The sequence below is a fragment of the Ambystoma mexicanum genome, chromosome 10, assembly GCF_040938575.1.
Source record: "Ambystoma mexicanum isolate Mex_15411 chromosome 10, UKY_AmexF1_1, whole genome shotgun sequence".
In the NCBI taxonomy this organism is placed as follows: Eukaryota; Metazoa; Chordata; class Amphibia; order Caudata; family Ambystomatidae; genus Ambystoma; species Ambystoma mexicanum.
Window position 1 is genome coordinate 883,223,540 of NC_090932.1, and position 26,116 is coordinate 883,249,655.

The 26,116-nt window shown below is 45.4% G+C and overlaps 1 protein-coding gene across 28 annotated transcripts in view; it reads left to right on the plus strand.

The window, feature by feature from the left end:
* The window catches only part of DLG1 (discs large MAGUK scaffold protein 1), a 2,685,689-nt gene that overhangs the window by 2,329,241 nt on the left and 330,332 nt on the right, over positions 1–26,116 (plus strand). For 13 of the 28 annotated variants that reach the window (XM_069618596.1, XM_069618600.1, XM_069618603.1 and 10 more), the window contains one exon: positions 7,204–7,237. In XM_069618596.1, coding sequence (XP_069474697.1) covers positions 7,204–7,237 — 34 coding nt within the window. Of the gene's footprint in view, positions 1–6,310; positions 6,411–7,203; positions 7,238–26,116 lie in introns of all 28 variants that reach the window. The other 15 variants (XM_069618589.1, XM_069618601.1, XM_069618592.1 and 12 more) reach the window with 2 other exon arrangements.

Sequence of the window (26,116 nt, forward strand, 5' to 3'; positions counted from 1 at the left end):
GACGAGTCCATGGACCCTAGGGGAACTGGTGACTGTTTGAGTTTTCCAATGGGTTTATGTCTGTTAACTTGTTTCTGGAGCAAGTCGGACAGGAAAGCACACAGTCCCTCACATCTTTATTCGAGGTAGGCCACAAAAAAGGTGCCAGTAAGAAGATCTTGGCTAACAGCGAATCCTTGATATCCTGCAGTGGGAACATCATGTGTCAACGAAAGGACCTTCCTCTGTAATGGACCCGAGGGGATGATCAATGCTCCTTTGTGGAAAAACAACTGTTCCTTTTGGGAAACATGTTCTTGATCCTTAAGGGGTAAGGACATAAGAAAGGTCCCGTAAATCGGTCTAAGCAGGTCAAAAAAATGTATTCACAACGTTTATTCAGTAGGATCCTTTCTGGCATCATGAGGTCGACGTTTTCATTTAAGTCCTCGTGTAAAAGTAAATCTGCAACCCTATTTAGGGTCCCAGGTAGGTACGTGATGGAAAAATCAGTGCGAAAAGAAGTAAGACCATCAGGCTTGCCTGCTATTGTTGCATTCAATCTGTTGGAGTACTCGAAGGTTCTTGTAATCCGTGTGAACCTCAAAAGGATTTTCTGCTCTCAGCAGAGGGTGTCTCCATTCCGTACAGGCCGCCCGTACGGCAAATAACTATTTTTCTATCATTGAGTAGTTCTTTCACTGGCTGTCAGAGTTCTGGAATAATAGGCCACTGGATGTTCTTCAAGATCCTTGGCTACTTGTTTAAGGACAGCTCCAAGGGCCCCTTGAGAGGCATCTGTTTCCATGATAAACGGTTTAGATTGATCCAGCTGAATGAGTATAGGAGCCATGTAGAAGGCTTCCTGAAGCGTCAAAAAAGCGTGCTCTGCAGTCTTTCCCCAGATGAACGGAGTATCTTTCTTTAAGAGGGCAGTGATTGGTAAGAATATCTCAGAGAAATTCTGAATGAAGCGACAATAGAAATGGGCTACTCTTATAAATCTCTGTATTTCCTTCAGAGTTTGGTGTGGACCAGGTGTAGATCGCTGAAACCTTTCGTGGATCCATGTGAACCCCTTCTTTGGGGACTATAAATCTTACATAGGGAACAGAATGTGCTTCAAAGAGACATTTTTTCGGTTTGACCATGAGTTGGTTTTGTTGAAGCCTATGCAGGACCTCAGAGAGATGTTGTTGATGTTCTTCGGGGTAAGAGAATACTAGGATGTCATCCAAGTATGCAAAGACCTGATGAAACAGGACTTCCACGAATACTTGGTCCATGAACCTCTGAAAAATCGCAGGTGCGTTCACAAGTCCAAAGGGCATCACCTGCTACTCAAATTGACCGAAGGGGGTCTGGAAAGTGGTCTTCCAACGACCCCCCGCCCCGTCCTTAATCCAGAGAAAGTGGAATCACCCCTAAGATAAAGTTTGGTGAATAAAGTGGACCCTTGAACGGCTTCAATGATGTCCTTTATCAAAGGCATGGGGTACCATTCCTTGATGCTAGTTCTGTTGAGGCCTTGATAATCTATACATGGCTAGAGTTCACTGGTGTCCTTCTTTGGGATAAAAAACAGAGGCACCCGCTGATAGATTTCTTAGGTTCCCGAATGAGACTGTTGAAAAGGTGGTCATCCAGGTAATTTCATAGGGCTTTCTTTTCTAAACGGGAAAGAGCAAATATTCTGCCAAAAGTTATAATAGTGCCTGGAATTAGGTCTATGGTACCCCCTGATAGGGTGGAAGATTGTATCTTCTTAGGTAGTTGGTCTTTGAAGACATTGGCATAAATTTGGTATTTCAAAGGAACCAAGGAAACTTCTTGTACTGCTGGCGACATAGTATTAGGACCTTTGGCCAAGGCTAACGTGGACATGGAGGTTGGTACTATCAATAGCACTGCTGGATACAATGGTCTGAAGAAAACCGGCCTATGTTCCTTTCCCAATAGATTGCCAGATTGTCTCCTAAACCATGGTATACCGAGGAAAATCCGGAAATGTGTAGCTCTAATGATGTCAAAGGTAATCTCTTCTTGGTGTCCCTGTTCCATCATTTTGAGCCTTTTTTGTTTTGGTGATCGGCCTGGAGCGCAAGGGTCTACCGTCAACTCCCTCTATTAGCTGATTTATGGTTCTTTCTTCCAACTTTAGTTGGTGTTGCGTGGCCCCTTTAATGTCCATAAAGATCTCAGCCACTCCACAATCCAGAAGAGCCAATGCTTTGACAGTGTGTCCGGTGTCTTCCACTAACTGAACACGTAACACCATTAAGCGATTGTCTGTGTCTTCCTGGCTAACAACGGGATTTCATTGTACTCACCAGTCCAACATCCCTTCTAGGATCGTGGTTTTGCATTTCCCGGATTCCTAGGTGGGACTTCTGGACAATCCAGAAGAAGATGCCCTAGCGAACCACAGTAAAGACATAGCCCTAGGTTTCTCCTTCTTTGTCTTTCGGCAGGGGTCCAGGGTCTGCGGGCCGCACCAACCTGCATTGGTTCATCACTGGGTGACGACTCCTTGGGAGAAGTAACGGCTACAGACCTAGAGGGATAGAAAGTACCCTTGTTCCTTCTCCTTTCATCCTTTTGTTCTTGCTGTCTGTACTCAGTTTGCTGAACCAGGGAGATCAACGTGGGCAATGTTGCAGGATGAGCAATGTGGGCGAATTTGTCTTTGATGTACTCAGCAAGGCCTGTTCAGAATATTGTAAACTGAGCCATTTCGGGCCACCCAGCTTCAGCAGCCAATTTCTTGAATCTGGAGATATAGGACAAAACATCCTGATGATTTTGCTTGATGTCCAACAGTGACTCATAGGCATTAAAGGTTAGTGCTTGCCGCTCAACCATGTCCCTTGAACAGGGACGTCATTTAGGGGACGCCAGAGGTCGCAACTGCGACCTCTGAGGTCTCCCTTTTGACCTCTGTGGTCTCCCTTGTGACCTAAAAAAAATAAAGGTTATTTTCTTTTTCTTTTTTCTTTTTGTAATGCAAGCTCCTGGGCTGTGGCTCTTTACTTCTGGGGTGGCTGGCTTTCTTGTTCAGGCCCCCTTAAAAAAAGAAGAAAAATAAGAACAGGAGTGCCACAGGTCTAACACTTTCAGCACTGACCCTAAATAAGAAAGAATAGGAATACCAAATAATGTGTCTTTCTGGAATTCTATACAATAAGTGCTAGGCTCATTAAATGTTTATTTCAGGCACACTTCAGGGGGTGAGTCACTGATTTAGTCTGTTCTTAAATGCCTCACTCAGCCTTTCATCCTTCTGAGGTCGATAAATGAGTACCAACACAGGTTGGGTGATGTTGGGTGTATATTTTTTCTATATAAAGCCTTTAAGCGTAAGTACTATATAATAACACATCATTATCATTTGGTCATGGACGTCTGCTTGCATACACAGTAATTTGGTAATATGGGCCTATACACACTGATCTTAATGATACATATGGCGATCCATTCTTGTATGAAATGTACATCACATAGTGATATCGTAACTATATTTTTCGTAGTGTACAATGCTATGTGATGCCACTTCCTGTTTTGTCAACGGGTGAAATGTGTTCCATCGCTAACCGTGATATCACTTTGGGGCGGGGTCAAATGACATCACTTCCTGTGATGTCATCAGGGGGTCAAGGGTCGTGTGGTCTCACTTCCGCTACCCCTGGCATTTTGGTGAAATGACGTCCCTTCTCTTGAACCATGTACAAAGGCAGCATAGGAAGCAGCTAGAGGGCTGGCAAAGATTACCAAGGGTGTAGTCCAAGCCAAAGCACTTCCCATCATATTGGATACCATGAACCCAATTGTTGCTTTATCAGAAGCAAATGAAGATTCTCTGAACAGTAAATGCACAGTACATGCATCAAGGAACTCGGAGTTGTTTGGGGGTTCCATCAAGCTATCCATAGGTAAGTCCTCCCAAAGGGGCTTCTGTGGACAAAGCATCTTTTGCAGCCATCATGTGCCGCAACTAGGCATTTTCACCCTTTAAATTGTGCACTTCAGTCGATAATGCCGGGACCGCATTCACAAGTTCCAGCATCTGTGCCATGTTTGATCAACTTCTTTTGGCGTTTCAATCTCTCACGTTTCTCACTTGCTGTCTCAGCTGAGGCCTCACGTTCTGAAGGAGTTGCAGGCTTTCCTTTTTGTTTGTCCCTGAGTCGCTGTAAGTGGAGAAAAGGACGACCCTCCTCCTCCACCACAGTGTACTCTGGAATTCAGGCAGAAAGTACACAGCGGCGGAACCGAAGGGCAACTCCCCCCAAGACTGGGAAAAAGGCAAGCTGGTGTAAAAAAATAAATAAATAACCTGTTGCAGACTGAAGCAATGGTAATGCGGTGAGCAGTTGAAAAGTAGCAGTATCCAATGGACTAAAGGTTCAGCAGAAGGCAAGTAGGAACGGATCAGAAGGAGGATAGTGATTCAGAAACAAGTAGCAGATGAGTACAGGAATGTAGAGGCAGGAAGGGCAGAAGGAAATAACAAGCGTCTCCCGAAAGAGGAACTTGCAAGGGTTGAAACACGGCGAGCTGGTCTTGCTTAAAGAAGAAAAGGCCGGTGTCCGGGCGCCATCTTGAAAAAGACTAGACCAACACTCTGAAATGCGGGAAAGAGCGTCACAGCAAAAAGGACATCCTTCTCCATCTGTGCCACCGCTACCACTGCATCGCTGTGACAGGAGAGGCCCAGTTCTGCTTCTCCCTGTTGTTCTTGGAAAGCCTCTGGAGGCAGCTGGGCAGTCTGACGGGCAGACTTATTCAGGCTCTGTTTAGGTTGGACTATATTTGCATGAGGAAGGCACCTATGTTGAAAGCTAATAGTCACCAATATTCTAATGAGGTGTGTCCCACTTTAGGGTGAATGATTTTCTTTCTAAGTGGGAATATAATATGTGTCGTTAAACAATAAGAAAACATTATAAAGATGGATTTCACATATGTACCCACTTGTAGTTATAAAAGACATGAAAGGCTCCACATCTACCTCAAAACAAATAACAAGGAGATGGAGATTCAATCACTGGCTGCAAATATTTATGAAAAAAAGTAAAAAAACAATTTTATTAATTCTGAATTCCAAATAAAACCACCTGTTCATTCAACAATAACCCACAATAAATGTTCACCAATTCATTAGTACAGTGCTAAATAGCTCAATAGCCTAAAACATAGCAAAACACAAGTGCATATCAAAATAATTTTAGCATTCAGTTAAAAACCAGTCACACATGCTGGACATGACACAGTAGTGGTGGATTCTACCTATTTTTCTTTTAGTGCCAAGATGAGCCGAACTTATAGTAGTTTCTGTCCCAAAATGCTGACATTAGCTAGACATTCTTCAGGGGCAACAAGTTTAACCACACATTGTGTCTTGTAGGTGGCGAGAGAGACTCCTTCCAGAAATTCCCTGTGTCACTGATCAACACCTCCCTGATAATATCTGCATCACCAATGATCAGACACAAACGCACTTCAAATTGTAGCGTATCGTCTTCCAACTTCATCAATTCAATATCAAACTTGGTGCTGCCTTCCTAATATGAGAGTCACCACTATAATTGGGTCCTGCAATCTCACATAAAGCTCCAATCATCATATCCGTGTTATGGGCCGTTCACAATAGTCTCACACATCCAGATGGTCATGAAGGCTGCCGATTGTTCAAATGTAGGTACAGATAGCCTGCTTTTGTGTGACAGACGTTGTTTTTGGCGGTCACATCTTCTCCATGCATGTAATGTGTGTTGACAACGAAACTGCAAAATCAGAGCACCTGATCGGTGGAATAAAGCCATAAACAACATTCACAGGCGCTTCGGGCTGCCAAGTAGACAGATTGCACGACAGCAGGTTTCTGGATATGCCACTTTGCATATATTAGAAAAACGTTTAATATGCATGGAGTTATTTACCCGAGTGAAATCCTGTGAGTTTCAATTTCACCGCACAACCTCCTCAAGTGTTACAAAAACATCCTTAAGATCCAAATACAAACTGAGCCTAAGTGCTGACAAGTGTGCAAATAGACATGGGGTCATTGTATCACATAATTGAAGAAAAATGGGATCTAAGACTGGTCGAACCACCTTCTTTTTACCTATAAATCAATGAGAAATGCATAAAACTCTCAACGTCCAGTATATCCGATCATGTAAAACAGTGTCCACTGGACTATTCTGTGACCGAAATACAGACTACACGAGGTGAGGGCACGAGTCAGCTCCTGCAATGCTGCTAGGGCCGGGCATTTGTACACACAACATTAGACATCCCTTTGTTTTGCCCCCTTCCTTTTCTTCTTCAGCAGTCATTCAATGACAAGCGTAAAAAGAACCTATTTTCCCGAAAATTTCCCTTCTACAAGAACAAGGACCAGAGTGAGCAGGAAACAAGTGATGTGGACCGTAAGTACTGTTTATGTGATGCCGCTCAAAGCCAAGGAAATGTGCAAGGACCTTTCAGTTTCCATGGAGACAGTTTCAAGGGCGGCAACAGGATTCCATGCAAACTTAGACTAAAATATGTCAGTTAGAACAAGACTACACCGCAATTACAGTGCACCCTTTCTGTTTGAAATGCAAAAAACGTGTTTTATGTATTAAGTTAGATGCTGCAGAAGAAGTTTTCTGAAGAGAGTTTGTTGCAGGTGTATTTTTGTTAGGTCGAACAGAGGGGATGCACTGTAGCATAACGTGTATTCACACAAGGCTTGCAGCTTTTTTGTAACCAATCGCCATTTGATAACATTTCATGGTTATCTCTTTTCCCATTGTTCCAAAGTACCGTGGTATTTTGTTACGTGAAAGTGCCAGTGTGCTTCCGCTTCTCAAAACGTGGCACCCTCAAAAGGAAACACTCCGCTCCTCTATAGTTGCTTTGCTGCCTCATATACACGCCATAGATGTGGTGTGGCCCACCCATTGTCCCTCAAAGAGGGTTGGAAAAGTATTGCATTATTGGCCTTATCTACTGCTTATGTGGCATAGCACTATTGGTTACACTTAAGCTGCCAGTCCTTTTCCTATTTAGCAACCTCAGAGTGCGATTACTGGAACATTCACCATGACCTTCAAGTGCTGGGCCTGTACTGTTCTTGGGACTGTCTCTTCTCTTAGCGCCTGTTTTATAAATGACTGACATGAGTTTCTTTTGTGATTATCTTTTTATTGCTTGCCCTCTGGGGACTGCTTTCTACAGGAGATCCCTGACGACATGGGATCAAAAGGCCTGAGTAAGTGACACCATCATCCAACTTTTATTGAATTTCCGCTGCTAAACCGATGTGCTTATTAGTAAATGTTGTGTATGTACTGCTGACTGCCCTTGTTTCTGCTTCACATACATGGTAGTTCAACTTGACCAAATGTCTTAGTAAACGATTACTTATAAATAGACATGTTGTTGGTGTACTTCCCAGTGTGCTTACAGAGTAGTAGTATGCCAGGGTAATGGGCAGTTTCTCATATCTTTTCCACAGAGCACCATAATCTGAATTATTGTCACTTGTATTGAGCGAGCCAAGAAGGGAGCTTTCCTTTATTTATTTTTATGTCTGCTTCTGGGACAATTTGAGGATCCTCTCGCTTTTTGCTGGGAGTTCAAGCATAAAATAATTCTGACCCATTTTCAAACTCTAATAGATTAAACTGAAAAGTCCTGTTTCTACATTGTAAGCTTATTGCCACAGAATTCCTAACTTACTGTGGTTACTTGTCCTACATATAATATTCAATACATTATTTTTTTTAAGACAAATGAGTACTTAATCGAACCCTGATTAATTGCTCACCGTACCAGACATGAGATTTTGGCTTTCCTTTGTTCTTTTACTTTTTTTCCCATTATTAAGAAGCGGTTGTGTTAATATCGGTATCCTTTGCATTAGTGATATGCTCTTCTTTGTGAGATGCACAGGTCTTTCAAACTAGTGTGGTGTTCCCAGTGTTGATTCAGCCACGAAATTACTTGCTTGAATAATGGTGGAATTATTGTCACTTTAGTGACCTTGGTGTAAAAGACTGAATACAAGATAAACTCTCATACCAGGCGAATTAACCCTTTGAATGTCCTTGGGGTGGGTGTGTATGTGTGTGTACATATACATTTATTTCTCTGCTCTCACTATCCCTACCATATGTGTGCAGTTGTCAATGATCCTTAATGCTTTGATGTTCTCAGAATTAATGTTTTCCACCCTTGCTTGGTCACTTGTGAGCGAAGTGAGAGACCACTTGGGATTCATTGTCATTCCACTGCTGATTCAACGCTGGAATTTCCACGTTTCAAGCCTTTCTTTCATGCAACATTTCCCCCAGCAACACACCAGCCATGTTTGATCAAAAACAGGGCGGAACGCTCAAGAGCATTACTTCTCGCACAGCAAAAACTAACAATGACCCATATATAGGCTAATCTACATCCAGGTGCTGCATATGCCGGGCATGAAGAATTTTCTCACACGCAGCTTAAGCAGTGTCAGTTCAAGAATACAAATAGGAACTCAACTCAAACCTACCCAAAAGATTTTTTCAAAACATGTTGTCTTCTAGTAATAGTTATTTGCCACAAAAGCAAATGACAATAGCCCAACATTTGCATCCAGGTACCCCACAACAGGGCACCCTCAGCAACGCACGAAGTATTAGCTGCTCAGAGGTATTTGCATACACTACTTCCCCTACAACTCTGCTTCACTGAATAATTCACAATCTACTGTAGAAGAGGTTTGCCCTAATAATCATTCTCCGACATGGGCAAGACCAGTGTGATATCCCCACCTCCTGCACTTGTCACTGTGCCCATCTATTAAGTTGCGTTCAGTGCACAACCTTCTAAGGCAACATCATCTGCAGATAACACACTCAATCGAAATGCAATGAGTTTGGCTCCTGATGTCATAGTTTGGTCATTTAGACCTAACACAGCATTGTATGGAAATACTATTCAAGGCAAATAAACCAAACACAAGTCCACTGCTACTTCAATAAATGGAAGCTGTTTGTACTTTGGTGTACAAAGAAAGAGATCACTCCTATTGACTATTCTCCGGCAGATATTGTTATTTATCTGCTTTATCGCTTTGACTCAAGATAAGTATACGACTCACTAAAAGTACATTTATCCTTATTATCAGCATATACCACTTCACAACAAAAGGTGCCTGGCAAGGCTTTTATGGAAGGAGGAAAGCTCCTTTATCCACAATGGCAAACACCTCACCTTGTTGAATCTAAATACTTTCCTTCATAGGCTAATGGGACCCCCATTTAAGCCAATGCAGAAAGCTTCCCTTAAAGAACTTGCATATAAGGGAGCCATCCTTGTTGCCTTTACTTCTTTCAACAGGGTACGTGAGCTTGTGGTCAAACTTGTGTTTACTTTTCACAAGTGCATTGTGGTCTTTAGAAGACATCCACAGTTCCCACCTAAATACATGCCTGTTTCATGACAACCAATCCATTAAACAATGTTTCCCCAATCCAAAGAGCAGAGGGTAAGGTGCACTGCACACACTGGATGTATGATGTAGGGGGAACATTTAAGCAAAACGTTGGCTTCTGTCCCGTTTTTCAGCGAGAGCTATCACTCTGGAAGATCGAAATGCTTCGGTTTCTTAGAGAAACCTATTGAGTAAATAATGGCATCTTCGTCGTCATCGACTCCGAAATTGGGGTTTAAAAAATGCCATGACTGCGGGGCGAAGATGTCCCTTATGGACCCCCATCGGGTGGGTCTGTGGTGTTTGGGGTCCAATCGTAACACATCAGAGTGTGGACCCTGCCTTTCGAGGACAGTGAAATCCCTGAAAGAAGGTAAAAGGAAGTTAGCTGCAGGTAGGTCACATAAATTCCCTTCGACTACTCTGTCGAAAAAGTGATAATCCGACAAGTCGAGGGGCGACTCTCCTCATCGGAAGAAAACTAAAAGACTTTCCCGATCCACAAGTGGATCTCACCACTCATCTTAGTCTTCACAACGAATGAAGGAAAGGTGTCACAGGTTGCCTTCCTTTTCGAGTTCCTCCCCTGAATGGATAACCTGCCTGACGAAATCAACTTGATTGGCTGAATGGGAGAGATTCTTACAAAAAATACTCCTCTGACAAGAAATGCTCCATGTGTTTGAGAATGCAGCCCTGACCTCCTTGAAGCAGAATAGTCGGAGCCATGCCCCTGTCAAGCGAAAACCTGAGAAAGAAAAGACAAAAGGACAAACCCTTTGCGCCCTCGAGCCCGGGTGTCCATGAGAAAACTGCTAGAGGAACTTGAAGGTCATTTCGAGTCGAGAACCTACTTCTTCGAAGCCAAAATTTTTGACACCTTCGACAACGTAGGGTTCGACGCCCCTACTGGCTAAATCTTTGACGCCATCGTCGTCAAAGGCATTGACTCCGCTGAGAACCTCATCGCCATCATTGTCAAAAATGCCACAATTGTAGAAGGTCGAGAAAACAAAATAATCCTTCACTCCACTTCCAAGACAGGACTTTGTCAAGTCTCTTACTCCTACGTCCTATCCCCTTTCTTCCATACTTGTGGGACATTCCGTCCTTTGGGACGGGACTGCAGCACTTTTGTCAAAGCATCAAAAATGAAAATGTTTGTCCTATTTTTACATGGGGTACCACATGTGGCTGTAACCCCGCCCTCCTGAGCTCCGCCCCACACATCGCCCTCCAGTCTTTTTCTCTGCGTGGTCGGGGCTGGACGCACTTACATCACCGAGAAATGTTTTCTTTGTTCCCGTTGTCCTTCTTTCCTGCTCCGGTTCTGTGGTCGCTTAGTCCTCCATCTATGCCGGAGCGCCTGGGATTTGGGTCTTGGTCTTAAAGCAAACGGCGCTTCGCTACGGCGGATCCCCATTCTCTCTGCTTGGAGTGTCTGGGCCCGGACCATCGTTGGGATTTGTGTTTCTGCTGCGACACCCTCTTTCCGGGCACTCCAGTGTTGTCTTCTTCGGTGGGAGGATGTCTTTCAGCACGTTCCTCCACCTCATTTTCAGCTTTTCATCGACGAAAAGAAGAAACTCCCGGTAAGTTCCTTACATTTCAGGGCGCCACGGCCTGGAGACTCCTTCCCTGGGTCTGCCAGCTCAGGGAGGGGCTTGAACAGCTCTGTTACCAGGAGTTCCCCTGCGGTGCCTCGCAGGCCTAATAGGCATACCAGAGTTTTCTCAGAGGGTTCCCACGACGGACCTGCCAAAACCAGACCACGTTCTGAGGTTCACCTGTCAGGTGCTATACTTCAGCCCAGTTCATCTCTGGCTTTGGATACCGGGGTACGCCCTAAGGTCTCCCTTTCTGTAGCTTTCTGTACCGAGCCACGGCTTGAGGCCCCTCTCGAGGGAGCTACACCTACCAGGCTAAAACTCGAGGTTCCTCTTTTTGAGGCTAAGGTCTGTACCGACAAAACCAAGAGACGTGCTCTGAAGGTCTTGTCTGTGAGGTGGATCCCTCAGCATTCCCGCGCTCAGGGACACAGCAATACCGGTTCTGTCGAGGGGGCAAAGAGGGTGGTCATAAACTGTAACTCCTCCATTACCTTCCTCCTCTGGAGGCTAATTTTTAGGGTGACCTCCAAGATGTCCAGTAAGCATCCAAGATCCCCCCGTACCAGCTCTGCCGAGGATCCTTGTGTCGGGGCTAAGGTGTTCCTTAAGTCCCCTGACCAGCCTGATGATGCAGTTGCCTCATCTACACATGTGACGCAGTTCTCTTCAGGCGTCAACAAAATAACGGCCCAACCCTTATTGTCCACGATAGCCATTTTGGATTCTTCCCTTACACCTATGCTCTCAACGTCTGGTGCTGGGAACCTTCTTTGTGGGGCTGAACAGCTGTTTCCACCTCAGGTGGACAGTAAAAATCAGTTTCGCCCTCCTTGTGACTGGCGTGCTCGGATGCCGCTGCCTCATACTGTCTTGCTTCTTCCTGCTTCTGCTCCACTGGTCTATGTGGACCCGGTTGGTGGTGGGCCTTCCTGGCAACCATCCTCATTGAGTTTGTGGGGGTATGCCTCATATGAGTGGCCTCTGCCTACCCCAGCGCCTAAACCTTAATCGGAGGATGCATTTTTCAGTAAATTTCAGAGGCTCATGCACTCTGACCCCATGAAGGAGTATTTTAAGGTTCTTTTCAAGGAAATCTACTCTGAACCTCCTGTTCCACTTTCCACCCCGACGGTTCCGACAGCCCCTGCGGTGGTGCCACCTCTTCCTCATGGCCTACCTCCGTCTCTTCCTCCCCTACCTCCTCTGTCTCCTATAGAGAAGACACCAGCAGAGCGGGATAGCACTTTAAAACCTGAGACGGTGCCGCCGTCTGCTTCCGATTCGCCAGATGGCCCTCAAATAGGTCAGCTTAGCGACGAGCAGCCGCGCTCTGTCGGAGCATTTCATGACCGAGTCATGGATATGATGGGCCTCCTTGACATTCCAGTACCTGAGGTCCCCGTTCCACAGGAAAGGGGTGCTTTCGGGAATGTTCACCCTGTCACCACAAGAGCGCACCAGCCTGTTCCTCCAGAAGGACATTTTGGCTGAGGCCCATAAGGTCTGGGAAAGCCCCACACCGGGCTATGCATCAATAAAATAATTGATGCCCGTTACAGGCTCCACACCTCTGAGGAGATGGCCTTGGCATCTTGTCCGCTCCCTTCCTCGACTGTGGTAGCTGCGGCCACACTTCAATCCAAGCCAGCCTGTGCGACATAGACAGATGCGGCTCAGATTCTGTCCAAGGAAGACCAGATTCTGGACTCCTTGGGCAACAAAGTCTTTGCCAACTCAGCACTCCAACTTCATCAAGCAAATACCAAGCTCATCCTGGTAGCAGCTAATCAGAGGCTGTGGAAGCAGTTGGCCGATTTCCTGCAGTGTATCCTGGAGAATAGGCTAGATGACTTCAAGGCTGGTTTGTCGGACGGCAGGGTGTTGGCACAAGATCTGCTGGAAGCTGCGGCACACTTTCCTACCTAAAGTAGTGACTGATTTTCATTTAAATCAATCTATCTTATTACCTGTTTTTTTTCTGAATCCGGCATCAGATGCCGAGAGAGTCTTACATAATTTAGATGTCAGGCGAGCCCTGAAGTTCTATCTTGACGGAACGACCGAACTCAGGGGCTCCTCACAACTCTTTGTTACATTCGTAGAGCCGAAAAGGAAACCTGCTTCGAAGGCTACTATCTCCTGATGAATTGCCTCCTGCATTTCAGAAACGTATACCATAGAGGGCCTTCAACCTCCGAAGGGCATTCATGCCCATCTTGTACGTGGCAAAGCAGCTGCTGTTGCCTTCCAGAAGTATGTTCCTTGGGAAACCATTGCCAAGGCTGCTGTGTGGGCTTCCCCATCAGTTTTTTGTAAACATTACTGCTTGGACCTGAGCTCCAGGGCCGATGCCCAATTTGGCCAGGCTGTTCTTAAAAACCTATTTCAGTAAGGCGTTTCCATCCACCCGTATTGCCTGTGAGGAGTGCTTGGGAATCGCACACAAGTATGGAGGAAAGGGGACAGGACTTGGAGTATAACAAAGTTACTCACCGTAGTGACTACCTTACTCCTAGTCCACAGTCCCCTTTCCTTCATAAGCCTGCCCGCCGTGCCCTCTAATAAGTATCCTCTGTTATTGCTTAAATGGTCGCAGACCTGGCGATAGAAAAGGCCTGAAGGGCAATGCGCGGGGCGGAGCTCAGGAGGGTGGGGTTACGGCTGTGTGATACCCTGCGTAAAAATAGAAGGACAAACATTTTCATTTTTTATGCTTTTTACAAAAGTGCTTTGGTCCGGTCCCGAAGGACGGAATGTCCCACAAGTATGGAGGAAAGGGGACTATGGACCTGGAGTAAGGTAGTCACTACTGTGAGTAACTTTGTTATTCTGCAATATATGAGGAGCATGAGCCATCAGAAGATAAAGCTTGGCCTTTTGGCTTAGAGTATGGGACCGTAGGTGTTGCATAGGCTCTAATATCAGAAGTTAAGGATGAAGGATCTGTCTGAGACAATACAGACAGCAAGTGGGATAGATACTTCTCCCAAGATTGAGTTTGGCAGTCCAGACCCCTCAGATTACCCCGATGGTTCATAAAGGCAATAAATGGCTAGAGTCATTGTATTTTTAGGGTGGGGCAGGCCTGCACCACCTTTTGAGCAGGATGACTTGACAGACATTTTAGACAAGGGACTCCAAGAGGACCCTATTCTTCCCTTGCATATAGCCTTACGAAGGCGGATCAATATAGGACCTCCACTGGCGATCCTTATCTATCAAAACATCCCACTCCAGAAAGCCTGGTGGTACAGGCTGCCACATCTTCTTCAAAACAGACTGCCCGCCCAACGATTCTCCCTGACAGGGATGACAAATGCAATGATGCCTTGGCAAGAAAAGTCTTCTCGGCTTGGAGTATGGCCACACGCGCACTTGCTAAGTTCACATTTACCCTTTTGGACTGTATAACAATGGCTGCTGATCATATTCCCAAAGGGGAAGAACGAAACAGATTTATGAACATTATTAAAGATGGGAAGGAGGCTATGTGCGAGTCACTTCAAACTGGTCTTGTCTCTGCGGACAGTATCAGCAGAGAAATGGAGGCAGCACTGATAGGTAGGTTTGCATGGTTAAAGTCTGGGTTTGCTTCTGATGTGCAGTCCAGGCTTCTCAACATGCTCTTTGACAGGACACATTTATTTGGCAGCAAGTCTGATTAGAGCTTGGAGAAGATGCAGACTTCCAAAGCGGCAGCCAAATCCCTTGGTGCTGCGATCAGACCACCACAAACTCGCCCCAGTGCAACAGCTTGGAGGGGCAGGTCCTTTGGTTTGTATTCCTCAGCTTGAAAAGCAAGAGGTCTGGCGAGTCAGAGGGGTCAAAGAAGATTCCCCTGTGGTGGATGGGGGAGAGGTGCTAAGGCCGCCCAGGCAACGGCTGCTTTACCCTCAGCCACTGCTCAGCCACATCAAAACCTCTGAGCCCCTAGTCCACAAAACCCCAGTGGGAGGCAGACTCACAGCATCTTCAAGAGTGGCAAGATATTACTTCAGATGCATGGGCATTGGAAACAATAGCCCAGGGTTACTGCCTTCTCTTTATAAAAAGGCCTCAGGATCATCCACCAGGGAGCAACTCTTTCAAAATTCCAGATCCACTCCCTGTGCAGGAGATTTTGACCCTGCTAGAGAAAGGTGCTATAGAATCTGTACTTGTAGCGAGGAGGAACAAGTGAGAGAAAACAAAGGGTGTTTCACTTTCTAGTCTCTGGGGATCTCTCTCTCAGGTGGCCAGGGCACGGCCATCGCCTTTGGATCCAGACCCTGGGGGTGGACCAGTGCTTGAGGATCACCTGACTGAGGGTTCTTCAGGGAGTGAGGCGCAGCCAATGGTGAGACGCGGTATTTCCGCCCTATCCCATACATATGCCCCATCCTAGTTTATAGGATCCTCCAACATCCCAACTCCCCCAAAACCCCTTTCTACACAAACACTGGACCGTGGAAGAGGGTGACTGAGAGTAAAGAGGCTAACACTTAAAATATTTAATTGATCATGTCCCGCTAATCTGGTCAGGGGAAAGTCAGACACTTGACTTTAATCACATACATATGATACCCATTTGCTCTCCCCACACGGATAAATTGCGGAACATAGAGAGACACTCTGAGCAAGGTGGAACACAAGAAGGCGCAGAACTTCTAGGGCAAAGGTGAACCTACTGGAGCAGGATGACTTATTGAGGGACTACAGCAAACGGTAGGGAAATCTTGAAGATCCCTGCAGAAGGTCGTAGCTTCCGGGAAAAGGTGAAGAAGACGCGGAGAACGCCAAATCGCAGCCAAGAAGAGACCTGCAGTGTGTTTCAAGGACGCAAGCGACCCTCCCGGGTGAATGACATAGTTGGGGAGGCGAGGCCAAGCCTGTGGTATTAACCTTGATGCTGAAGAGACAAGAAAGGAACGTGCACAACCGGCGAGTTAGTGAAAGACATGAAAGGCCGGTTTGTGTCAGGGAAAGATTGAAGCCGCAACAGTGTATCTCACAAGTGAAGGTTGCGCACATGCTCATGAGACGCAAAAGAAAGCTAATTAGTGATGAACTTTTAAGTAGCTGATAACTGTGAAGCCAGTGATACAGAGTGGCAGAGTGGTCCCGTAAAAGGAAGTAGCCCACCCGAAGTCTCAGCAAAACGTTTTTGTTATAAAGCTGCAGAGTGAATGAATTCTGAAATGTGTAATGGTCAAGATTAAACCCGGCAAAAGGGGAAGTAAAAAGGTGAATGCTTGAAGAGAAAGATTTCTTTGAATGTTTGTGCTTATGGTACTGAACTACCACGACAAAGAGACACTGGGGCAAATAGCATAAGAGTCAGAACTGAAGAGAAAATCGAAGTGGTCCTGCAGAGGTCTATGGTAAAAGCCTCACACCTTCGGAGGTCTTCAACATCAGTAAAAGGTCCAAGCCTGAGTGAGCAAGAGGGAAGGGAATCCCTAACGAATGTGAATTAACCTTGGGGAAGGAAACCCCTGCAAGTGTTGTGATTGCGAGGTCCGAGCCCGACGTAGGGAGACCTACGTGAACTGTTTGTTGCACTGTGAAAGAACGTTTGGGATGCTAGAATAAGTGACTTTAACGTGGAAAGCGCTGGCGTTCCTCGGTCCATGTTTTGAACTGCCTTTGTTTTGATAACCTGAACCAGTGTGTGTCATCAGTCTATGGGGGCTGCCTTTCTCCGTGCTTTCCAACATGGGGAGGAGGGCTGACTCAGCCACTTTGATCCTTTGTTAGAACACTGATTTTCCTTTGCATACATATTACCATTTACACACTTTTTGTATGAGAGATAGGGCAGGAATTAGGTTTTATTAGTATAGGCCATTTTGATTTGACAAAGACTGACTAGGACTCTTGTTTTCTTTATTATTTGATGGTAGAGACTACTCCCGTCATAGCAATAGGGCAAAGTAGGAGTTTCTCTAAACCGCAAGCATCTAATAAAGGTTTTTGAAATGTGTAACTCTTGTGTCTGTGTCATACTTGTGATGTCATTCCTCCCTTACACAAGGGTTGGTACTCCCCTTACTTGCAAATGCCCAAGAACGGCAGAGGATTGAGACCCATCATGAACTCAAGAAACTTGAAGAAGTTTCTCAGGAATGACAAGTTCAAGATGGTCACGCTTTATCAGATCTTTCTAGCCCTCCAGCTCCAGGACTGGATGGTGTCATAGGACCTTTAGGATACTTACTTTCATGTGCCAATCCATCACAACCAGAGAAAGTACCAGAGGTTCGCCGTTGGCGGTTCTCATTACCAATTTCGAGTTCTGCCTTTTGGGCTGACCTCTGCACCAAGGGTTTTTACCAAGTTAATGGCGGTGGTGGCACGGAGTTTTGGGGAGAGGAGAGATTCACATCTCTCCCTTCTTTGGACGATTGGCTGATCAGGGCCCGTTCTCCCGAACAGCCCCTGGAACATCTCGGCCTCATAACCTGCCACTCTCTCCACAGACTGGGCTTCTCCCTCAATTAGAAGTGCCACATGATACCATCTGAAAGACTCCAGTTCATTGGAGCAGTACTGGATGCATCCTTGGGAAAATGTCTTGCCACCCGAGGTGAGGGATCAACACATTCTGCAGATGGTCACCAAATTCCAGAGTGCCCTACGTCTTCTGGCCTTCGAATTTCTAAGGTTGCTCGGCCTCATGGCATCCTGCATTTTCCTGGTGCCAGAGGCTAGCCTAAGAATGACATCCCTCCAATGGGCTCTTAGGACTCAGTGGTCTCGTTTCTCAGGCAAGATGTTGGACCTTCTTCAGGTTCCGAACAGTCATGCAGGATCTCATTTAGTGGGCCTGAGAGGACAACATTCTGAACGGAGAACCCTTTTGGCAACCATGGCCAGAGATAACAGTAGTAACGGACACCACACCCACGGGGTGGGGAGCCCATGCCAACGATCTGACAATCAGCGGTCGTTGGTCTCCTTCGGAGCCAACCTACACATCAACCTTTTAGACCTGAGAGCACTAGCGCTGAGCACCTTTCTGCCCTCTGTACAGGGAAAGAATGTCCTGATAATAACAGACAATACGCTGGCCATGTACCACGTCAACAAGAGAGGAGGTTTAGGGTCACTTCCACTGCGCAGAGAGGCAATCTAGCTCTCGTTCTGGGAAATTCAAGAGGGAATCTCCCGATCAGCGGTTCACCTAGCCAGAGAAGAGAACACAGCAGCGGATGCTTTGAGCAGGCAGAGCAGAGTGTCCCACGAGTGGGAACTAGCTCAGGAAGTCCTTCAAAAGATCTTCACCCGTTGGGGGACCCCTCAAGTAGATATGTTCGCGTTCAGTGCCAACTGGAAGTGCGAGCTGTACTGCTCCAGGGAATTTCCCCCAAAAGGAGCTTTAGGGGACACTTTTGTAGTTGACTGGGAGTTTCCACTCCTGTGCGCATTTCCTCCAGTCCCTGTCATTTCTCATATGATCAGGAGGTTGAGATGGTTCAGGAAATTAATGATCCTAATTGTTCCGGATTGTCATTTCTCATATGATCAGGAGGTTGAGATGGTTCAGGAAATTAATTATCCTAATTGTTCCGGATTGGGCCAGTAGGACGTGTTACCTGGACCTTCTAGACATCTGCCCTCCAATACATCTTTGCAAAGAGAGGATCTTCTCACGTGGGAGGAAGGTTGGATTCTCCATCCAGAGGTCAAGACACTCAAACTTCGTGCATGGTTTGTGAGAGGTTGATATATACGGATTGGGACCTTCCAGATGATGTTTTGGAAATGTTGCTTTCGACCAGAAGGCCAGCAACAAAGTGCTTCTACTGCTGCCATTGAAACAAGTTCTGCAGCTAGTTTAGGTAAAAGAATGTGGACCCTTTTCTGTGCAGCACACCTATGGTGTTAGCACTCTTGTTAAATCTGGCTAATCTGGGGCTCCAAGTTGGCACAATTAAAGGATATCTGGCAGCACGGTCAATTTTAAGCTCTTGTTTGAAGAGATATCTTTCTTCAAAATGCCACTAGTGATACCATTTCTAAAGGGACTGACAAATGTGTTCCCTCCGATCCCTTTTCTGATCTGGTTGTAACATTTCTCATGTGTACTCCCTTCAAACTGATTCATTTTTGTCCTTTAAGGTTCTTAACCTTCAAAACCATTCTTTTAGTTGCTCTTGCATCAGCCCACAGGGTGAGTGAACTTCAATCCTTGTCTTGCAAGCCTCCTTATACAATTTTCTGTGGTCCATAAAGTTATACCCACATTTCTGCCCAAAATTGTGTCAATTTTCATTTAACACAGAAAATTGTACTACCTTCTTTTTATCCAACCTCCTCATCCTGGAAAGGAGGAGGAGTGATTGCACAGGCTTGACCCAAAGCAAGCACTTAGCTTTTATATTTCTAGAATGTCGAAATTGCGACAGGATGATCAACTGTTCCTTGGTTATACAGGCCGTAAGTTGGGGATGGTAATGATAAAACAAGCCCTGTCTAGTTGGATTAGGTTAGGCATTTCTGAGTGTTATAGACTAGCTGGAAAAGATCCTCCTGAGGGTCTGAGGGCTCATTCGACCAGAGGCATGGCTACATCCTCTGCTTTACAGAGAGGAGTCCCAATTCAGAATATTTGTGCGGCGGCCACATGGTCCTCCGTTCATACTTTTACAAAACATTATTGTTTGGACTCTTCCTCAGGCTAGGAAGGAGGATTTGGGAAGGCAGTGTTACATTTTATTCATACAAACACATAAGAAACGCCTAAATTCTTACTCCCCGCCCTACAAAATAAATACTGATTTGCGAGTCTCTCAAAACTTGAGGAATACGTGGAAGGACACAATCCATTCGAAAGAACAAGTTACTTACCCCAGGTAATGTTATTTCGATTGGATGTTTCTCCCACGTATTTCTCATCGCCCCTCCCAACCTACCCCACAGTAGAATTTCCGTGGTCTTACACTTTACGTTCTTTCAAGGCAGAACACTGTCTTTCGCAAGTTAACACCATAAAGTATTGAGGCAATGCATCAAAACGGACTGAAGCAAATGGTCGCTGCATGCGCTATATCTACCAGTGGTGACATCGACATTGGGACGGAGGCCCTCGAGGGACCTCAAGTAAACCGGCATTGATGCGCAGCGTGCCGTGCTGAATCTGTTTTCTGAGGCAGCTGAAGCTTAATATGGATATATCATAGGATGAGGTGGGAGGAACTTCCAAGCAAAAGCTTGTTACCAGGGTTAAGTAACTTGTTCTTCTTTATGTGTTTTGCAACAGGGCAAGAGGATGACCCAGTAACTAAATCCACTGTCACACAGTGGATTGTTTGCTGTATACAGCTCTGCTACAGATTGGCTCACAAACCTCTTCCTTTCACGCCCAAGGTTCACTCCACAAGGAGTACAGGAGCAACATGAGCTTTCATTGTGAACATTCTAGTAGATGCAATTTGCCAGGCTATATCATGGCGTTCAGTTCATGCATATACACAACACTATTGTTTAGATATGCATGCAAATGCAGACACAAAGGTGGGTCAAACAGTACTCAAGCTCTGTTTTCCACTGCCCTTCAGCTCAAAAACCACCACCTTCTATAGTACTGCTAGCTAGTCTATGAAAAGCATATGAATCAAAACCGATTCAAAAGCTTTAGAAGGCGAGCATTACTTAAACAGTAATAGTCTTTCTGTGTCCAACCAGCCTTACCATGTGGAAGCTGAAGCATTGTTATCTCACGCGGTACGTCACATCAGAAAAACAATCTGAGAACCTCAATGCATGAGAAATCATGGGTAACACCTCTAGATGGGATAGTGGGCCATGAATGCCCCTAGTGATGCCCTTTTTTTTCGATTTCAAAATAAAGTAATGCTCCGAGCCAACCTTTTAGATGGTGACCTATGCAAAGCATGTGATTTTATGCAGGTAAAAGGCACAGAACAATGGTTATTGGGTAAGTAGATGCTCAGAGCTGTCTCACCACCCTGAGGATAGGGTGAACAATGTTCTTTCTCTTCCAGAGTTTGGTCCCAGCCTCAGCTTTTTTGCATCTTCTAGGCCTCGTGGCATCCTACATGTTCATGGTGCAAAACGCTCGAGTCTGCATGAGGTCAATCCAATGCCTGCATCGTTGTCAGTGGTCTCAGAATGAGGATGACATGATAGACCTATTTCAGGTGTCCATCTGTGGCAGGCCCCACAAGAAAATCTACAGAGGGGGAAACGTCAGTCCTCAGCCGACAGTGCTTTTGGAAGACAACTTGCTGAAAGACTGGGACACTCACCTGGACTGTGGACCCGGGCCAAGGTAGTGGAATGCATCAGCTGACTATCGGTTCAGTGTGCCTGGCAAGTGTGTTCCGATTGTGATGGCCACACAATTGACCTGCATCACCTCAACAAGCGAGCTTGTGTAGGATTGCTTCATCTGTGCATGGAAGAGATGAAGCTGTGGTTCTACACTCTGCTGGCACACAGAATGTAATTGCAGATGCATTCTGCAGGCAGACCTAGACTTCTTCACTCTTTGGGGCAGCCTTTGAAGTGGTCTGGTCAACCTCTTGTCATCCAGTGTCAACAAGAAGTGCAAGTTATTCTGCTCCAGAGAATTTGACCAATGGGAGTCTCTGAGGCTTGCATTGATCTTTGAGTTTATCTTCACTTTCCTTTATGCGTTCCTTCTTATTCCTGTAATTCCGGTAGGACAGAGACTGTGGAAGTCTGTGTCCACTATGATCTTGATCACTTGGGGCTCAGCCCGAAGGACATTGTTCCTGGAACTTATGGAAATATCCCTATGTCCTCCTTGGCACCTTCCGGTGAGGGTCGTCCTGCTCAACCATCGTGTGGGGATGGGGAAGGGAGGGTCAGGTTCCCCACCTGAACAGAATCAACTCTTAGTTGGCAACTTGTTAGTCCGAAAATAGGAGGCTACTGTAAAACAATGAAGACACACTAGTCACAAGGAACAAAGGTATAAATAGCTGTTTATTCGCACTCGAGCACGGACTGACTTTTACAAATGCATGCCATACAAGCATAGGAAAAGTGAGCAAAAACGTATGTGTGTACAGGTGTTTTATGCACCCTTACAATACCATGACAAACTCGGGCTAGCTCACCACGTGATAATTACTTGTGACCTAAATACCTATAAATGTGAGGAATGGACCATGGCAACATGTGTTCGAACACTCCATGTCACTCTGCAGATTTACTGTCTGGGAAGCAAAGAAGAAAGGCTGTTGGAAGATATCGTGTTCTTCAGTACAAGTTAATATTCCTCGCGCTACTTTTATCTATGTTTGTTCTAAGCTAAACGGTCAGTCTGCATGTCTACTTAGTAGTTTGTTGATCTTAGAAAACAGAATATGCTGTAAATCGTGCTTCGCTTTAATTGTCTGGTTGCACGTTCACAATTAGCTGTGGGAAAACGAGACAAGACAGTCAAAGACAGAATGACACCTAATTTACAGATTAGCTATGTTCGTGCCAGTGCTTCAGGGTTCTCTGTTGCAGAGTTCAGCGTGCTCAGTGATTCTTAGCATTCCTGTGTGGGGGCAGGTTTTAGGGAAGCTTCCGAAGCGGTGACTTTGCAAGCTTCCACCGTGTACAGAATGAAAACTCAGAAATTAGAGTAAAGCAACCAAGATGGTGTTTTTTCGGAAACTGCGATGGCGCGGTTCAATGTTTATGTCCTTATGCCAACATTATAAGGCAAAATATATCTACTTTTACAAACTGAGAGGCTGAATTATAAGGAGTGGAATTTGTCGGATGACGTCCTGGGTGTACTTCTCTCAGCCATGAGGACTGCCACAAAATCTGTCTGCATGTGGTGAACGTTTTTTGATGAGGAGCAGGGAGAAGGGCAGGACCGGTTGATTTCTCCTACCTACGCCATTCTGGATTTTCAGCTCTTTGTCCCCAATAGGCCTGCAGATTGGCACTGTTAAGGGGTACCTAGCAGCTATTTCGGTCTTTAGGCGTGAGCCCTGAACAGGGCTCATTTTCCACCATTCTCACTGGTGAAAAGGCTTGTCTTTCACCATCCTCACTGTTATGCAGTTCTTGTGGGGATTAGGTAACCGGATTAGGTAACCAATTTCTCTAACGCCCTTTCAGGCATGTGACTTGAACCTTGTGTTGACTTTCTGGATGGTCCATCCATTTAAATCGTTTCATTAATTTTCTTTGGGATTGCTCACCAAGAATGTGATCTTGGTTGCCATCAATTCCGCTAGGCAGGTGAGTGAACTCTAGGCTCTTTCGGTGAAGCCTCAATGCCTGGAAATAGTATTCATTGAGGTGAAAGTGACCAAGTACATGTGATCTTCCTTTGCAAGGGAATTGTCAAATTGCCATCGTTCTCTAAAGGTTGATCTTCCCGTTTTCTATCCTCAACCTCATCCATCCAAGGTAGAGGAGTTTCATCGGCTGCATCCCTAGCTGACTTCTGGCTAGTATGTTACATCAGAATAATTGATAATCTCTTTGTTGGTTGTGCTGGTGCTTGTGCAGTCAGAGCTGTTACCATGCAGAGACTGACTAGATCGGTCATTGTGGATAATGGGATGTGATTTATCCCAAAGACCGTGGCCTGGGACCCTTCTAATGTGCCCAGGGAAAGGCAGGCACTTTCTGATCCTGACCCTGTGGATGGTGTTCTGTGGCAGGATCACATGGGAGGGAACTTGGGGCAGAAGAATTTGGAGAACCCTCTATCCAACTTCCCACAGTTTTATTGGCCTATTGTAAAATTGAGGCCATTGACATAAAATAAGAACCAGAACATTAGTCCTGTAATGCTCTAGATAATGGGACAAGGAAGAGTGGCTCGGAGGTAGTGTGCAGTGTAGCGGTTCTAATGACCCATGCCGGAGTGGGACTTTTTGAATATTTAAAGCCCCTTCAGGTACAGGTCATTAGAAGAAGTTGCCAACAGCAGAGAAACAAAGACACCGGAGCCGCAGCTGTGTTTATAGGGAATTACACTTCAAAGAGAGTCATAGAAGTCGGAAACCTGAAGTGCAGAGGTCGGCGCAGCGGGAAGCTGTGCTATGACAGGCTATCCTGTGGGGCAGAGAAGCTCTCCTTATCCTGCGCCGTGGCTGGCGAGCACCGGAGTAAGCGAGGTACAAGACCAACTCCTTTTCCGAAAAGGCGCAAGGCTCTGGAGTACGACCGGTGCTGTCAAACGCTCAGGACCCAACAAAAGCAGAAGTAGTTGCTGCTGCAGTGGGTCGTGCGGACGCGCAGAGACCGACCAGCGAGTTGGCCTTGGTTGGGTGACCCCAGGGTGGTCTGCAGTAGACCGCTGGCTGCTCGCTTGTATTTTGAAATACCGAACTGATGAAATAAAGCTATGGTCGCGTGATACTCGTATTGAGAGGAAGCTAGAGGAAAAAGTTTGCAACTTTCATTGCCAAAATAAAGAGGGGGCAATATATATCGAAGTAAGATGGTAAACATCATTGCCAAATAAAGAGGGGGCATTATTGCAGAAAGACTATAACCAACTATAACCATCATTGCCAAAGTAAAGAAAAGGCACTATTTGAGCAAGATAATAACCAGCATTGCCTAAGCCAAAGAAGGGCTATTATAACTAAAAGGGGAATTATTTTTCCTAAAGAGAGAAACTGGAATAAGAGACCATTCCAGCGCTTAACTGGTTTGAAAGTAGAAACCAAAGGTGTCAGGATAAAAGCCCTCCTTGTAGAAAGTATCAAGGTGGCGGGGAACATAACCTGAATTGAATGTGGCAAACCAATCAACGGAACAAACAACATAAATGCATATTGTATCCTTATGGAAGAAGTTGTGAATCCCAATGTTGTTGAAAGTCAAAGCCTTTTCTAAAGTTTGAAGCAAGCCTCACCACAAAGTACTCGTCGCAGTGGTAGGAGTTTTTATCCTGGCAGGCGAGTATACCAGGAAAGGGATTGTTAGTGGTTGTTTTGGCAAGTTAGTGAACCAGGAAGAAGATATTGAAGTACTGCATTGTGGTGGAAGGTTGTGGTAAAAAGAAAGTGGCAAGTCCACTTCTGTGTTTATGTTGAACTGTGGTACAACCAACCTGACAAAGCATTGTTTTTTATGAAGAAGAAATGTGAAAGTAGTTCTTCAAAAAGAAGTTATATTTAAATATTGATTGGAAGTGTGAAGACCATGACTTTTTGTTTTATCAAGCAAGAGCTTGTGGAAACTTTGGGCAATCATTTTTGAAGAGTGATAATCTTGTTTAGTAATAAGACCATCAATAAATATAGTCATAATTGCCCCTCTGCGAGAACAAGCACAGCTAAATGACCTGCTTGGTATGGTACCCACTCGAGAGTCGCAGCCACACTTCAGCTCACTGTACCTTTTACAGAAGGGAAATATCTAGTTGCCTATCGAGTGGGTACCTTCCCAAAGAACAGGTCCTTTAGCCGTGTTTGTTCTTGCAGAAGGACGCCTATGACTATTTTTTGATTGTTGAAGGGAATTCGGTTTAGTCACCCTAGGTTTCCTAGCATCATCCAGATGTGGGCCCCTTGCTCACTGTGCTCAGAGAGGCAAAGCTCCACCTCACTAATGAGGCCCAACAAGCCTGAAACACAGGTCTTGGGTTGCTGTGGGTACTGTTGTTCAGAAGAGAATTGCTATAGCATTTCTGTGCTGGACTACCCATGTGGGCAGGACAAAGACCGATATGTAAATGGGTATTTCCCTTCTGTGAAAGGTACAGTGACCTAAAGTGTGGCTGGGGACTCTCGAGTGGGTACCTTCCCAAAGAACAGGTAATTTTGCCGTGTTCGTTCTCGCATAGGGGCGCCTAGGACTATTTATTGATAGTAAGAAGACAATCCAAGTGCTAAGTGAAAGACTTATGGAGTGAAAGAAACTTTGTGTGGCACGTAGAACATAACTTGGATATTGAAAGAAACTTTCTCATTTGAAACTTTGATTTGGAGAATCCTGCATTAATGCTGGGAAGGGGATAAATGGTTATAAAGTTTGTTTGAATATAATTGCCATTTTGTTGAGTTTGAACAGCCATATGAAACCTGTATGATTTTGTTGTGTGTGAAAGACAGATACCTTTTTGAGC